The sequence below is a fragment of the Aquarana catesbeiana genome, linkage group LG03 (assembly GCF_042186555.1).
Source record: "Aquarana catesbeiana isolate 2022-GZ linkage group LG03, ASM4218655v1, whole genome shotgun sequence".
NCBI classification, from domain to species: domain Eukaryota; kingdom Metazoa; phylum Chordata; class Amphibia; order Anura; family Ranidae; genus Aquarana; species Aquarana catesbeiana.
Window position 1 is genome coordinate 548,260,422 of NC_133326.1, and position 15,724 is coordinate 548,276,145.

At 43.8% G+C, this 15,724-nt stretch overlaps 1 protein-coding gene across 6 annotated transcripts in view; it reads right to left on the reverse strand.

Moving 5' to 3' along the window:
- CACNA1C (calcium voltage-gated channel subunit alpha1 C) overlaps window positions 1–15,724 on the reverse strand; it is a 780,229-nt gene that overhangs the window by 232,834 nt on the left and 531,671 nt on the right. For 4 of the 6 annotated variants that reach the window (XM_073621582.1, XM_073621580.1, XM_073621584.1 and 1 more), the window contains exons 21-27: window positions 14,350–14,409; window positions 12,285–12,391; window positions 12,124–12,211; window positions 9,595–9,702; window positions 8,837–8,889; window positions 8,367–8,513; window positions 5,970–6,171 (exon numbers count right to left, since the gene is read on the reverse strand). In XM_073621582.1, coding sequence (XP_073477683.1) covers window positions 5,970–6,171; window positions 8,367–8,513; window positions 8,837–8,889; window positions 9,595–9,702; window positions 12,124–12,211; window positions 12,285–12,391; window positions 14,350–14,409 — 765 coding nt within the window. Of the gene's footprint in view, window positions 1–5,969; window positions 6,172–8,366; window positions 8,514–8,836; window positions 8,890–9,594; window positions 9,703–12,123; window positions 12,212–12,284; window positions 12,392–14,349; window positions 14,410–14,527; window positions 14,588–15,724 lie in introns of all 6 variants that reach the window. The other 2 variants (XM_073621585.1, XM_073621583.1) reach the window with 2 other exon arrangements.

Below are 15,724 nucleotides of genomic sequence, written 5' to 3' on the forward strand. Positions count from 1 at the left end.
CTAAATGCCTGTTGCTAGGGGGTCCCTCGTAGTCTGCCTCTTTCAGTGCCTGGGCTGGTAACATCACTTCCGTCTCGGCACAGGAAGGGCTCAGCTCTGCTCCCTCCCTCCTGTCAATCATCTGGGACCCATTACAGGCCCCAGGTGACTGAGCGGCCAATCACGGCGCGCGGCGCCGCTCGCGCATGCGCAGTGGGTGCCAGGCTGCGAAGCCACAGCCCGGCACCCACAGTTGCAATGCTGGCGCCTCTGAACGGGAGATGAGCGGGGCTTCGATCCCCTGCATCGCTGGACCCTGGGACAGGTAAGTGTCCAATTAAAAGTCAGCAGCTGCAGTATTTGTAGCTGCTGACTTTTAATTTTTTTTTTTTTTTGACTGGCCCTCCTCTTTAACTATCCCACTGACTTGAGGTTATTGCTGGCCCTGACATATGCTGGGGGCTATAATTGTTGGCCTCAGTGGAACTTATTTTACTTCACAATCTCTTCGGTGTACCTCCAGGGTCTTTTTAGCCTATAGAAAGAGGGAAAGGTGGCACACTACAAGCTATAGATTGGGAACAATCACTCACATTTGGCCACACACATTTTAGCCACACCCACCCTTTGACCACGCCCACACATGCAAATTTTGTGGCGCGCGCCACATCAGCACCCTCGCTTTTTTTTCTAGCACCTGCACAGCACCCCCAAAAAATTTGGGCTGGAGCCGCTCCTGGTCCTGGGACAAAATCGGAATGAAGAAATGCTTCGGGATGTGGCTGTATGGCTACCGGAAGTGACGTCACACGTAGCATCAGAAGCGTTGTCTGGTTAGGAGATCAACATTGGTGGGGTGAGAGACGGAACTGTTGCCTTGGGCCCGCCGCAGCCATGATATGTTTGGTCCTCTACACCCAATGCAAGTTATAGTTTTATTACATGTGATTGCAATTACCTGTGGATTTATTTTATGGTTGTTAATAAATTTATCAGATGTTATTTGCACTATTGGAGTGTTCTTTTTATTCTATATACGAGAGTCTTTCATCACTGCATGAGATTGGAAGAGAAGTTGGGATTTCCCACAACCCTGAGGGGTAACATGCCTGATTTCCAAACCTGAGAGTGTGATGCAATTATTGTTTTTTTTCTATTAAAGATTGTATTTATAGTAACAAATGTATACAGGTATACTGTTTCCAATCATATGATCACAAATTAAGCAGAGACAACTAGTACAAAACATATTTAGTAAAATGTCAAATAAACATTACTTAAACTATGTACCATACAAGGACTGCTCGGTCTTTCAGAGGCAATTTTTGTTGGTGAGTGTACATCGTATAGGGGAGCGGTGACACGAGTTACACGTGGTGTGCAGTGGTTACATGTGGTGTGCAGTGGATATCTTTCATCTGTGTTCCTGCATGGACTCACTGTTATGCTGTTCCAGTTGTGGACTTATTTACACTGGAATTTGATTAATGACATTTGCTGCATCAATAGGTGCCAGCGCCACTATTTACTTCTACTATCTAGATTGTGGTAGATTTTCTTGATTTTATTTATTAAAAAAGCAAGAAACAGTAATCTCATAACCATGTTGTATACAAAGAGTTTACGTGTAAAACGATAAATGCCAAGATGCAAGAAAACACAGTATGTATAATACCTATTCTAAACTTACTTATTTTTTAAAGTGGAACTCCAACCAATCAGAAAACTCTAACAAGGGTTCTAATCCATTGCCATCTATTCCAAAACCAACAACTAATATTTTGGTTGGAATTCCAGTTGAAAAAATAAAAACTGTGTATTTAGTGCACACAGCTAGTATGGTTATCTGAATTTGTTTTACATTACCTTTTTGTAATCACCTACAGAACAGATCTCTTGGTGAAGGGAGGATAAACAGCAGCAGCCAGTCACACCCTGTGGCAGTGCACAGTACAGTACTATCAGTCTAACATTGTGAATATGGACTAATCTATACTGCTCAACTGCAGCAGTGGTGAAGCACATGGCTGTGCTGTCTGGTCAGATCACAAGACTGGTTGAGTACAATAACAAATAATTTGCTAAGTAAAGGCCCGTACACACGATCTGACTTTTTGACAACAAACATGCAAATTAGCTGTTTTGGAGCAACATCCGATCGTGTGTACGCTCCATCGGACAAACTTTTTCTGTTTCCATCGGAATTTTGTTGGCTGTGCGAATGAACAAACTTTCTGGCAACAAAAGTCAGATGGAGCAAAGTCCGATCGTGTGTACACAAAAGCATCGGACTTTTGTACAAACTACAGTACGCCGCCGCGAGAATGTTTCAAGCGCGAACCCATCGCGCTGGTTCTCGGCGACAGGATACTGTACATCTCGTACTGGCTGCAATAGGAAAAACACATTTTCCTATTGTGGCCAGCGTAAGGGGGAATTCCCCTCTGGGGGAATACCAGGCCCTTAGGTCTGGTATGGATTTCAAGGGGAACCCCCTACGCCGAAAAAACACGTGGGGGTCCCCCCAAAATCCATACCAGACCCTTATCCAAGCACGCAGCCCGGCCGGTCAGGAAAGGGGGTGGGGACGAGCGAGCGCCCCCCCCCCTCCTGAGCCATACCAGGCCGCATGCCCTCAACATGGGGGGTGGGTGCTTTGGGGGAGGGGGCGCCCTGCGGCCCCCCACCCCAAAGCACCTTGTCCCCATGTTGATGAGGACAAGGGCCTCCTCCCGACAACCCTGGCCGTTGGTTGTCGGAGTCTGCGGGCGAGGGGCTTATCGGAATCCGGGAGCCCCCTTTTATAAGGGGGCCCCCAGATCCCGGCCCCCCACCCTTTGTGAATGAGTATGGGGTACATGGTACCCCTACCCATTCACCTAGGGAAAAAAGTGTCAAGAAAAAACACAGTACTCAGGTTTTTAAAGTAATTTATTAGGCTGCTCCGGGGGTCTTCTTCCGACTTTGGGGGGGTTTTCTTCCAACTCCTGGGGTCTTCTTTCGACTTCGGGGGGGGGGGTCTTTTCCGACTCCAGGGGTCTCTCCGGCGTGTTCTCCCTCTCTCCGGTGCCCTCTTCCTTCTGCCGGGCTCCTCTGCTATCTTCTGCTCTTTTGCCGCTCTTTTGCTAGCGGAGGAGCCCAGACATCTGGATCGTCTTCTTCCCTCTTCTCTTCCAGAGATGTTGACACTACGCTCTCTCCGGCTGTAATGCTGTCTGTGCGCTCTGCTATGACTTATATAGGCGGTGACCCTGCCCCCTATGACATCACAGTTCCGGGGCATGCTGGGACCGTGAGGTCATAAGGGGGCGTGGTCATCGGATGACATGAGAAGAAGAGGGAAGAAGACGATCAAGATGTCCGGACTCCTCCGCTAGCAAAAGAGCTGCAAAAGAGCAGAAGATAGCGGAGGAGCCCAGCAGAAGGAAGAAGGCACCGGAAAAGAACCAGAGAGAGCGGAGACGACACCGGAGAGAGGGAGAAGAGGCCTGAGAGACCCCCGAAGTCGGCAGAAGACCCCCGAAGTCGGAAGAAGACCCCCGAAGTCGGAAGAAGACCCCGGAGCTGCCTAATAAATTGATTTTAAAACCTTTGTAGTGTGTTTTATTTATTGACACTTTTTCTCCTAGGTGAATGGGTAGGGGTACGCTGTACCCCATACTCATTCACATAGGGTGTGGGGCCGGGATCTGGGGGCCCCCTTATTAAGGGGGGGCTCCTGGATTTCGATAAGCCCCCCGCCCGTAGACCCCGACAACCAACGGCCAGTGTTGTCGGGAAGAGGCCCTTGTCATGGTGAGGGCATGCGGCCTGTTACGGCTCAGGAGGGGGGGGGGCGCGCGCTCGTCCCCACCACCTTATCTGACCGGCCGGGTTGCATGCTCGCATAAGGGTCTGGTATAGATTTGGGGGGGACCTCCACGCCGTTTTTTCGGCGTAGGGGGTTCCCCTTAAAATCCATACCAGATCTAAGGGCCTTAAAGTTTGGCGTAGAGTTCCCCCTCAAGATTCATACCAAACACAGTGCCTGGCATTGGCGGGGATCCAAGTTGGATCCCCGCACCAGTGTGAACCTGCCTCGCAAGGTGTCAATCTCGCCAATAAAAGTGGCGAGATTGACTCAATATCAGACAACAATACAGAAGTTGACCAAAGGGTGGTGGTAAAGAGCTGAAAAAAAACGTGATTTGGTGAAAGTTGACTGGAAAAGTCCTGTCGTCTGTATGCAAGACAAACTTCTGGCCAACTCCCTTTGTACAAAAATCCAAGGGAAAGTTTGTACAAAGTCCTCTCGTGTGTATGGGGCTTAAGACTGTTCATGTATATGTATTTCTGATGTGTGTTTAGCTACTTACCTGGGTTCAGCTAAAGATCTAAAGCCAAAACTTAATTTTTAATAGAGTAGGGAGTTATGAGGGAGTTTTGTTGCTATGGGCTTTTGCACACAGGCGGCTGAGCTCGTTCAACATAATTGCAGCCCGGGTGTAGTGTACAGGCTGTGCACTGCTGTACTAGTGTATATTGTGGTGCTAACATAAACACGAGTACAGAGTAAGGCCTGGTTCACACCTATGCATTTTCTAGTGTGTTTTCAATTTTGCAGAAACACACTACAGTCCATTTAACATGGTTTCTTATGGTTCACGTTCACATCTGTGCATTTTATGGAAAGGACCAGGGACTTTTTTATGGTTTTTGGTTCCATAGACTTCAATGGATCAAAAGCGTGTATTGAAAAACACAAAATGCACCTGGAATATGCAAACTGCAACCTGCATAGGTGTGAAATAGGTCTAAGGGCCTATTAAAAACAAAATAGAAAACTATTTACTGCATACCTCTGTACGCCGTATACTGCACCTGGGCTGTCTAGGCGGAAGAAATAGGCCGACAATTACTTTGAACAGGCTTGCCCTGTGTGCAAAAGCCCTATCTGTTTTCCGCAAGGAGTATTTTCCTTCACTTCCTGTCCTGTAGAGAAAACAGGAAGTGAGCGTTAATCTTTCCAAAGTCAGGGAAATGCCCTCTTAAAATGAGAATGTTGGACGTCTTTTTTTTGCATACTAGTCTCGTATAGAAAATGAAGAGGCTAATAAAATTACGAAAATTCTCCTATGACAGAACACAACTTAGGAAGTGATGTAATGTGTTGTATTGTATTGTAATATATCCTTTTGTTTCTGAGCATGCGTTGTCTTGGTCTTCTGATTTTTTTCAGACGCTTATTGTACCGATTAAATGAAAATTGTTTGTTTTGGTATCGTATGAGAAAAAATTTTGTGTTTGTCCCTTCAGATAATTTCACATGAACAATCGTAATCGGCTCTTGAAAGCTGTGTACTAATGATCAGATTATCATACGATCGCTTCAAAATCGGTATTTTTCAGCTGTTTTTCTGAATGTGTTTTCTAGGCATTAGCTGTCTCTGTAGCAAGTATTGTCAGTGGAAGATTTCCCCTCTATTCCTGGTCTGGTGACAATTCAAAATTTAGCAATATTTCATCACATTTCAGTCAGGGAGGGTGAATTTCCCCAACAGTCACACAGATAGCAATCAAAATCTGGCAGGGGTTCTAACTCTTCCACGCTCCAACCAAAGCAAAAAAAAAAAAGTTTTGACTTTATAAAAAGTTTTGCCTTTTGGATACACAAAAGCAAACAGATGCAGTTGGGGCAGACTGCCATGGACTGCATTCCCTTATCTTAGGAGCCAGTGCAGGCACTCCCACCATAAGCATAATTTGAGATTTCTTCTGATATGCAGGCAGTGCCAGAACAAAGTCCTTTAGATCCCAAGGCAAATAAAAGCCAGAGTGCCCCTTCCCCCAATCATAAGCTGTTTACTACTTCAGCAGCATAGATTGCAAGTCTTGCACTTTTTACAAATCTTCTGTCTACTCCTCAGCCCCACTCTGTATTCAGGCTACTAAAGGTCATTAAAGTCAACTTCAACTGCACTTTCTATCAGGGTCAATGCCCATCCCCTTACCTGGTTCTTGTCAAGCTCACAGTTCTTGTATTCCTGCTCTCCTTGCTCCTGGAAGGTCACAATGACGAAACCGACGAAGATGTTCATCATGAAAAAGGCGATAATGATGATGTAGATGATGAAGAAGATTGAGATCTCCACACGGTGGTTGTAGATGGGGCCAATATCTTCTGTGTGAGAGTCAATGGCTCTGTATAGCAGCCTGGAGTGGAAGGAAAAGACAAGAGACAGCATCACAACTCCGCCTCCTGCTTAGTATTAAAGTGGAAGTTCAGTCTAAAACTAAAATCTCTAAATCTTGCAGCCACAATCTAAGACTAACCTGTCTAGCCCTGTAAAGCAAAAATCTCTATACATATTTTCTGAAGCCGCTGCAGTCCGGTCTCCAGCGGCGGAAGCTCTGTGCAGGAGACAGCTAATAACGGCTGAGAAATGCCTGGAAAGTGATGTCACCCATAGAGTTACTATGGGACTTCCATTGTCAGCTGCCTACACAGAGAAGCCACCGCTGACAGCTCAGTGTGGGACCAGACCGGCTTCAAAAAAGGTATATATAGCGATTTTTGCTTTACCGGGCTAGGCAGGTTAGTCTTAGATTGTGGCTGCAAGTAGATTTAGAGACTTTGGTTTTAGACTTCACTTCTACTTTAGGAGCAGCCCAGGGTGACAGCGCTACGCCTCCATAGATACAGTACAGTGAGTAAGCGTTGTCACCTTAGGATAGAAAGCATGTTGATCAACAGGTAAACAAAAAGGGGAAAAAAGCCTGCTGAAAAAGAAAACAAATGCACATCTAAGGACCAGTAAGCTGCAATATATGATATTTTTGTTTCTGGGTTTAGATACATTTTACATTTCTAATTTTGTCTACTGGCCTTTTAAAAAATTACTTATAGATGAAAAAAAAAAGTCACTTATGATGAACCATTTAGCAGACTCTGACGCAGTCTTGTCTTTAATTGAAACAGATGTTTATTGGCCGCAGCGACCTAATTGGTTATCTGCGCCTGTGCCAAAAATCTTGAGACGACGTCAAACCCATCTGCCGATTTTTTTTTTTCTTCCACTGGAATTGAATTTGGCAGGGCCCAAGAAAAAAATAAAAAGCTGCAATGAATTCCAATTAAACAATGGTATTACGTGGGAAGTCATTAGACCCTGTTTCGGGATATGTAATAACTATAATAAATTAAATATAATAAAAAAAGACCTTTTTTAAAAAAGATAATTGACTATTTATATTAATGCTTGTCAAAAAAGCACTTCCCACACACAAGCTAATAATATGTCGGTGTACATCAATCAAATTGTCATATTACGTGTGAAATACATAATTCTTTAGATCCTTAAAAGACTTTGGTTGCAGGAAGAATGTTACCAATAATACTATATCTATATAGATATAGATATATATCTATATAGATATAAATATATATACCGGTATATTTTTTATGTCAGGCTTTTTGTTACTTGTTACCATTAGGTAGGTTTCCCCTTACTTCCTGTGCCACTGACACCCTGTTCTACCTCCTATACACACAGTGCTCCCTCAAGTGTCTGTATGTATATAATCTTTGGTAAATGACTTCTAGGATAAAATCAATTACAGGATAGGTTACTAGGTAACTGCATTGAGTGCAGTGAACCATTCAGGGCTGAGGTGTTTAGTAACTAAGCTACACTACTAAGCAGGTAGTAGAGCTTGAATATGTAATTAACAATTATGTCTCTCCCCATGTACATATAGTATATAAGTACAAATTATGCACAGGAACATAGGATTGGGAATAGTTAGAACCTATGTTGTGTTTTAATTTCTGTCCATGTTGTAATTGAGGAAATCTCACTTCCTGTCCCAGTGATCACATAGTAATTAAGGGGAATGTACCTTACAGGAATACTAGCAGGAATCAGAATATGGCAGATGATCTAACCCACGTCCACTCTACTAAAATAAATTGTTAATATTTTCATTTGTGTCACTGCTGGAGAATATCAGATCACTTGTTGACCCTGCCACATCTTGTCACACTGGGTGTCACTGGAGCTGGAAATAAAGGGAAACTTCTCTAACTGGGACAAAAAAAGGCAAATAAAACCTGACAGTGGCTCTAATTCTTTGAAGAAAAAAAAAAGGAATTAGTTGAAGAAGGGCTTTAAAAGGAAATCTGACTCAGAGCAGAAGATCTGTGAGAGAAGTCTTAGGTAAAAGTGCACCAGTTAATATTCGGCTTCACTGCAAAAGCACTGGGTGGTGCAGGAGTCAGAGAAAGATAGCTTCCATCTGAAGCTTCACACACCGGGATCAAGCTTTGTGACACATTCCCTTAAAGCTAAAGTTGTTCCTGAAAGCTCGATCTAAAAATCCATGCAGCTCTCCTCATCCCAAAGACTCACTCCGGCCAGCCTTCAAAGGTGGAGACGGTGAAAAGTGCCATCATTGCCGCCAGGACGTTATCAAAGTCAAACTTGCTGTTTTCCCAGCTCCGTTCCTGAATCATTGGCTGTGACACATCACCATCTTTGTAGTTGATGAACCTCCCCCTGCAGGACAAAATATAAAAGCATATCCAATGTATGCAGCAACAACAGATCTATCACTATCAGGTGCACAGGAGAGACTTTTTGCTAAGGTAATCACAGGCACCTTTCGAGGTCTGCTCTCAAGTATGACTTTTTTAAGTTTAAAAGTTTAAAATGACCAGGTTAACTTTAAGGTTGCCTTGTATATATTCCTTCAGAACAGTGTCTCTTCAGAGCTGTGGTAAAACAATTACAGTAAATCGACCCTTCTGTTTACTCATTGAGATCAGCAGATGTTGTGGATTTGTAATAACATAACACCCATTGTTACACAACGCACGTACCTGCACTCGGCTTCTGTAAACTTCGAGCTGTCTGTGCAGCTGTACAACTTGCCCTTAGGAAATAAAAAAGAGAAAACGAACTACAAAAAGCACAATCCAACACACATATCTGTGTGCATGTGTATCTGTTTGTGCATGTGTAGTGTGTGTGTATATGTATGTATGGCTGTTTGTGTATGTGTAGTGCGTGTATGTACTTGTGGGCATGTGTGTGGTTGTGTGAATGCATAGTGTGTGTGTGTGTGTGTGTGTAGTGTGTGCTTGTGTGTATGTGTAATTTGTTTACATACTTGCGTATATGTGTCTGCATGTGTAGTGTGTATGTGTAGTGTGTGTGTATGTGTATATGTAATGTGTGCAGGTGTGTATTTGTTTGTGCTTGTCTGTATGTGTAGTGTGCGTGTGTGTGTGTGTATAAAGACATGTAAAATGATGTAAAAACTGCCTACGCATTTCAGATGTTTGTTCTTACACATGGCCATGACTAAAGACTAATGTCCAAAACGCTTAGGCTATTTTTACAGCGTTTTACATGTCTTTTCAATAAAGGAATACTATTTTTTGCATGTCATCCTGACTGCCTACCATCCCTTTCCTTATTCTGATACGTTGGAGGTGTCGGCAACCTCGAGGTCTGAGCACCGGGCAGAGCTGTTATATGGGAACCTTGTTTCGCCTACACACCTGTTTTCTTGTAGTGTGTGTGTGATTTGGCTTGTGTGTATGGGTGCCTGCTTGTGTGTGTGTTCTGACCTTACCTTGAACAGCTGTACTCCAATGCAAGCAAACATAAACTGGAGTAGAGTGGTGACGATGACAATATTTCCGATGGTGCGAATAGCAACGAATACGCACTGGACCACATGCTGAACACAAACACAAAAAGAAAGTGTTTATCCAAGAAACAGACACTTCATACATCCCAGAATATCACACTTTACCAACAAAGCTAAAAGAAGGATCTTTAAGAGTCTCCAGTAGGCTTTTGCATTACACTTTTATGATTAAAATAGGTGAAACTAACCAAATTGTTCCCGTGTATGATCACCAACTGATAATAGAGGACAGTGCAAAGACACACTTTACTGGCTGGAAGTGCATGTTTTTGCCATGAAAACTCTGGAGCAGCAGATACCCTCTCAGAGGAGAAGACCTGATATGCCAAAAGATTCAACCTTGACAACGGTCATTTCCTGGACAGCACTCCTCTAGCAATGTCTGTGGGCACCTAAACAGTAACAGCAGATAAGCTCCAGCCAAAAGCAATCTCTATTTTGATTAATTTAAAATCTCTGTTTTTGATTTGTTTGAATGTTATCTCAATGTATTCATTTCTGCATTTAGGCTCCTTTCACACTGAGACACTTTGCAGGCGCTAAAGCGCCCCGAAAGAGCTGCTCAATGCACTCCAGTGTGAAAACCCCAAGGGCTTTCACACTGTAGCGGTGCGCTTGCAGGGCGGTCAAAAAAGTCCTGCAAGCCGCATCTTTTGAGCGCTGTAGGAGCGATGTATTTACCGCTCCTAAAGCACCCCTTCCCATTGAAAACAATGGGGCAACACTGCAAACCCGCCCGCTGCAGCACCGCTGTAGTGTTAAAACCGCCCCGCTGGTGCCACTAAAATGACGGTAAAGCGGCGCTATATTTAGCGCCGCTGTACCGCCAGCGCCCGCACGCCTCAGTGTGAAAGTAGCCTTACGGTATAATTCCCATAATCCTAACACAGGTGGAACTTTCACTGTAAACCTTTCTTGTGATAGAACAAAGCTCTTCTAAAGTGTATGCAAAGGCCATATTTTTCTCTTAATGAATAGAGTAGAGCAGTGCTTCTCGACCTTTTTTCAGTCAAGGCACCCTTTAGAATTGTGCACAATCTCGGGACATACTAGTCTAAGAGCTCATTCACACCAGGAGGTGCATACAAGCGTGTGTACATTTTTGCGTGTTCCTGCACATCACATTTTTAATGGACTGCTCTATGCATGTGAAACATGCAAAAAAGGTGCTGGCATGATTTTTAAAATCATGCAACACCAAAATGCATGGTATTGTAGTACCATGTTTTTTAGCTGGTGCGAATGCACGCGCATTTGCTAGAATTAATGACACCCGCATGTGCCTGCAAAAAGCAGCGCATTTTTTGTGTGGTGTGGGAAAAATGCATGATTTTGCACTCGTTACTGCACTGCACCTGGTGTGAACAAGCCATAAAATGTAGTTTGGGAGGCAGAGTAGGTTGTAAATTCTCTCCCCCCAAATCCCCCCTGCTAGCACAATCCCTCCCCCCCCGCCATCCCCCTTCTAGCAAAATACCCCCCCCCCCCCCGAAACCTACAGGGAACTGGCTAGAGGAGAAGTGACAGCAGCAGACAAGAGGATAGAGCCAGGAGGAGGTGTGGGCTGTGCTCTCTCCCCCTCCCCTCTTGTTCTTTCTTTTCCCTCCTATCTGTATATGGGAGTAAACACAGAAAGCTCTCAGATCTGGACTTTGCAGGGTCTGATTTTTTGCCCCCTACCCACAATTTCTGCTGCCGGGATAGGGTGTTAATCAAACCCTGTACAGTCTTAAGCGCATTCCATGTTCATTTCTGTATACAGACAGGAGGGGGAGAGCACAGTCCAGGAACACCTCCTCTCAGGTCTCTCCTCCTCTCTGCTGCTGTCTCTTCTCCTGTTGGCAACCCAGAAAGCTATGCTGGCACTCAACCAGTTCTTAGCAATTTATGACGTCAGGAGTAGAGACAGCAGCAGAGAGGAGGGAGGAGGTGCAGGCTGCGTTCCCTCCCTCCTGTCTGTACACAGAACGTCCTCAGGTATGACTGTACAGGGTCGGGGCAGTTTTTTGTCCTTTTAGCTGTGGCACCCCTAAGGACACTTGCTGGCACTCCAGGGTGCCACAGCACTCCAGTTAAAAAATGCTGGAGTAGAGAACAGTTACAACCTTTGTCACTTTTTGTTTGCTGTCTGCATTCCCTTCGGGGGAATTACCCTCACTTCTTGTTCTGGAAACACAATAGAAAACGAGGAAATCTCTCCAAAGTGAGAGACCTGTAATTACAGGAGTCCCTATTTAAAGCAAAACTTTTCATTAGATAGAATAGGTTGGGGTTAAAGCCCCCATCAGGTTATTTTTGCTTTAAGTATATGTGTAGTGCATGTTCTTGTGTGCATGCATACGTGTTTATGTAATGTGTGTGCTTGTATGTGTAGTGTGTGTGATTGTGTCTATAAATTGTCCTACACTGGTCCATCTGCTGTAAAAAGCGGCGGAGGTCCCCGTCGCTTACCTTGAGCCCTTTGGCTCTGTTGATGGCTCTGAGTGGTCGCAGAACTCTGAGGACCCTCAAAATTTTCACCACATTGATGGCGCTGGACCTGGACGTGAGAAAGAAGAGTGAGCGACTGAACAGAAGATCAGATGAGGTGTCACCTCCAGGTGAATACTCACTGTATGCCAAAGGAGATGAGCGAAACGCTGACCACCAGCAGGTCCAAGATGTTGAAGTAATTCCTGCAGAAGGAGCCCTTGTGCAAGAATGCACCATAAGCCGTCATCTGAAACACGAGGCACGAGTGAGACACAGCGTGGTCATTGTGATGTCACATTGCAAGAGACACAGCATGGAGAGAACATGCAGAAGAGAACATGCAAATATGCCTTCCTGATAAGCTCTCATACCTGGTTTAGTTATACTTAAAATGCTCCTTCTCTGCATATTTAGATCTGTAAGTGCACCCTCTAGTGTCTGCATGTTGTTAAAGAGGAACTGCAGTCTGCTCACATAATTTGTTATAAAAACATCTTTGCCATTCTAAAGCTTCACTACAAACACTTTGCATATTTTATATATACTGTGATTCTGTACTTGTCTGGCTGCAGCCATTTTAACTATGGGCAGCTGAAGCTGCTGCCTGTTCACTTCCTGGATTTACAAAGACACACCTCCAGCTCTGCAGCCCTTCAGTTTTCATTGGCCCTCTTATGACTCATCCCCCCTCCCTTCCTGGCAAACTCTCACCAGAGTGAGAGAGAGAGAGCTGTGCATGATATCATAAGCCTAGGCAAATGACCAGGCAAAAAACAGGAAGTGAGCTGTATAAGGTATTTACTGGCAAAAAAAAATGTTTTACTATCCAAAGTTAAAACAACAAGGGCAGAAGATTTAATAGATGAAAAGTTGAAAAAAATGACTAAAGATCCGCTTTAACTACTGAAAAAAAAAACATTAGACTATAGGTCACCTAGCGATTGTATTCAATGCAAGAAACCAGCATGGGTCTGAGCTGGTGTGCACTGAGGTGATTGGAACAATAAAGCACAGTCATTGTGCTGTATTACTAAACTGGAAGCAGATCATGTGTATTGAGCAAAGATGGATTCCTCTATGTACGTAATTATACACAGGAATGAGGCCTTTTAAATTAGATGAAATATAGGAGAATTAGAACACCTGTAAGGATTATTTCTGCTGTCTGTGTTTCTGTTTTTGACAGTTATCACTCATGGCATGCCTTACTTTTTTGGGAAACCGTTAAAGTGGAACTTTAGTCAGAAAATTAAGTCCTGCTAGATCACTTCAGACTGGCCCCTTTTGCAGGTATAGCTATGTAAAACATTAAAAATAAACGTCTATACTGTTTAAAATCCAGTAATACACTGTCTCACCCTGCTCTGCACATGCTCAGTTGCTCTCTATTTTTAGGCACTGCTGAGTTTGTAGAGGCCGATCTGCTGACAGCCTTAAAGCGTAAATAAACCCTCCTATCCTTTACAGCCAAGGAAGCTGCTTCTGTTTGATCTGCAACTACCATGGTGCTGCTCATGTGATGTCAGTTATGACACCAGCCATTTGATGGTTTTACAGTTTGGTTGAGGACGCAAGCGAATGTGACAGTTATCAGTCCTGGCATTCCAGGAATGTAACTGTTTTTTGAAACCATTAAATTGATGGGTTTAGTTCCTCTTTATGATTTACTGCTGTTCAGGGGCTCTGGGCTTCAGAAAAATGGCAGCCTCGAGCAAGAAGAAACAGGAGCAATGATGGAGGCAATTACAGCACACACTAATTTTGGTAGCATAATCATTAATGTGGAATGTTTTTGCTTTTTTTCCATTTTTGTTATTCATGTAGCTAACTTTTTAAATATTGTATAGTGTTTTAATATTCTCTGAAAATTCAGCACAAAATTATATTTGGAAAGATCTGTGCAATCCTTGCTTTAAAGGAAATCTGTTCTAAAAGTAATAAGGAGGCTGCAAACTTCCCCCTTCTGAGAATGCTAGCTGCCTGGCTGTCGTATTAATTCTTTGATTTCAGTAATTTTTGGAGTCTTAACCCTGAACAGAAATGCAGGTGTTGTGGCTTCCTTAGCTGCATGCTTGCTCTCCAGAATAATTTCTCAGCCACAGACAGGCAATTAGCATTTCCAGAAAGTGGTTGGTGACAGTGGCTGTCATAATTTTTCACAGTGCAGGTCTCCTTTAGCAGTGAACTGGCTGACATAATTTTTACCTTCAGGATGATTTCTAAAGTGAAAATGCTAGTGAACACATAGTCGGCGTTCCCTAGGATCTGAAAGACAGAGCAGAAGGTGGTTAATAGATGTGTGGACAAGTAAGGGAGCAGCATGTGTGTTAGCGTTGGAGAGAACAGATGATGAGGATGGAGAGACAGTCCCTGGCTGGGTTACCTTCAGGGCTATCTCTATGGTGAAAATGATGGTAAAAACTATGTCAAAATAATAGAGGACCTGCAAAAACACAAAATGGGTGAGTTGGAGGAACTTAATGAACACTCGCTGCATTAAAGAGGAACTTCAGTCAAAAAATTAGACCCTGTAAAATCTTATTTTTTTCACCCTTCTGTCCACTTCTGCTTTACTAACTGGCTGTGTTACCCAAGAATTCATCCCTGTGAGACTGCACTTACCTCGCTATGGTGTCTGGGTCCCGCCTTCAGGGGACTATTCATTAGTGTATGTAAGCTCTAAATCTATCTTTCAGCTGTTCAAAGCCCAGAATTTATAAACTTTGTCCGAACTGTCACAAAAAAGGGGACAGAGAACTGAAGTTACACTCTGCATAGCTCAGTGAGGACAGGCCTGAGAGCTGATTGGAAGGAAGGGACACGCCCCCCTCACAGGAACAGAGCTGAGGCTGTCAATCTGCTGGAGCTCCCACCCCTGTCACCATTTTTCTCTTGGTGTCAGGAAAACTTCTCATAAATTATTTATGCAGATAGCAGAGGAACAAAGCAGCAGACAGACATGACACTTGGCTCACACTTTAGCATCACTCTTCACTGTATACAGTTTATTTAACCACTTGCTTACTGGGAACTTAAACCCCCCTCCTATCCAGATCAATTTTCAGCTTTCAGCACTGACGCACTTTGAATGACAATTGCGCGGTCATACAACACTGTAACCAAATTAAATTTTTATCATTTTTTTCCCATAAATAGAGCTTTCTTTTTGTGGTATTTGATCACCTCTGTGGTTTTTATTTTTGTTAAAAAAATGTAAACAGACCGAATTTTTAAAAAATATATATTTTTTTTATATTTTGTTATAAAATTTTAAAAAAGGTAATTTTTCTCCTTCATTGATGTAAGCTGATGAGGCGGAACTGATGGGCACCGATAGGTGGCAGTGATGGGCACTGATGGGTGGCAATAATGGGCACTGATCGGTTACACTGATAGGCAGCACTGCTAGGTGGCATTGATTGGCACCACTGGTGGGCATTGATAGGTGGCACTTGTGAGCATTGATAGGTGGCACTTGTAGGCATTGATAGGTGACACTCATGGGCATTGATAGGTGACACTGGTGGGCACTGTGGGCACTGTCAGGTGGCAATGGCAGGTGGCACTGGCAGGGGGTACT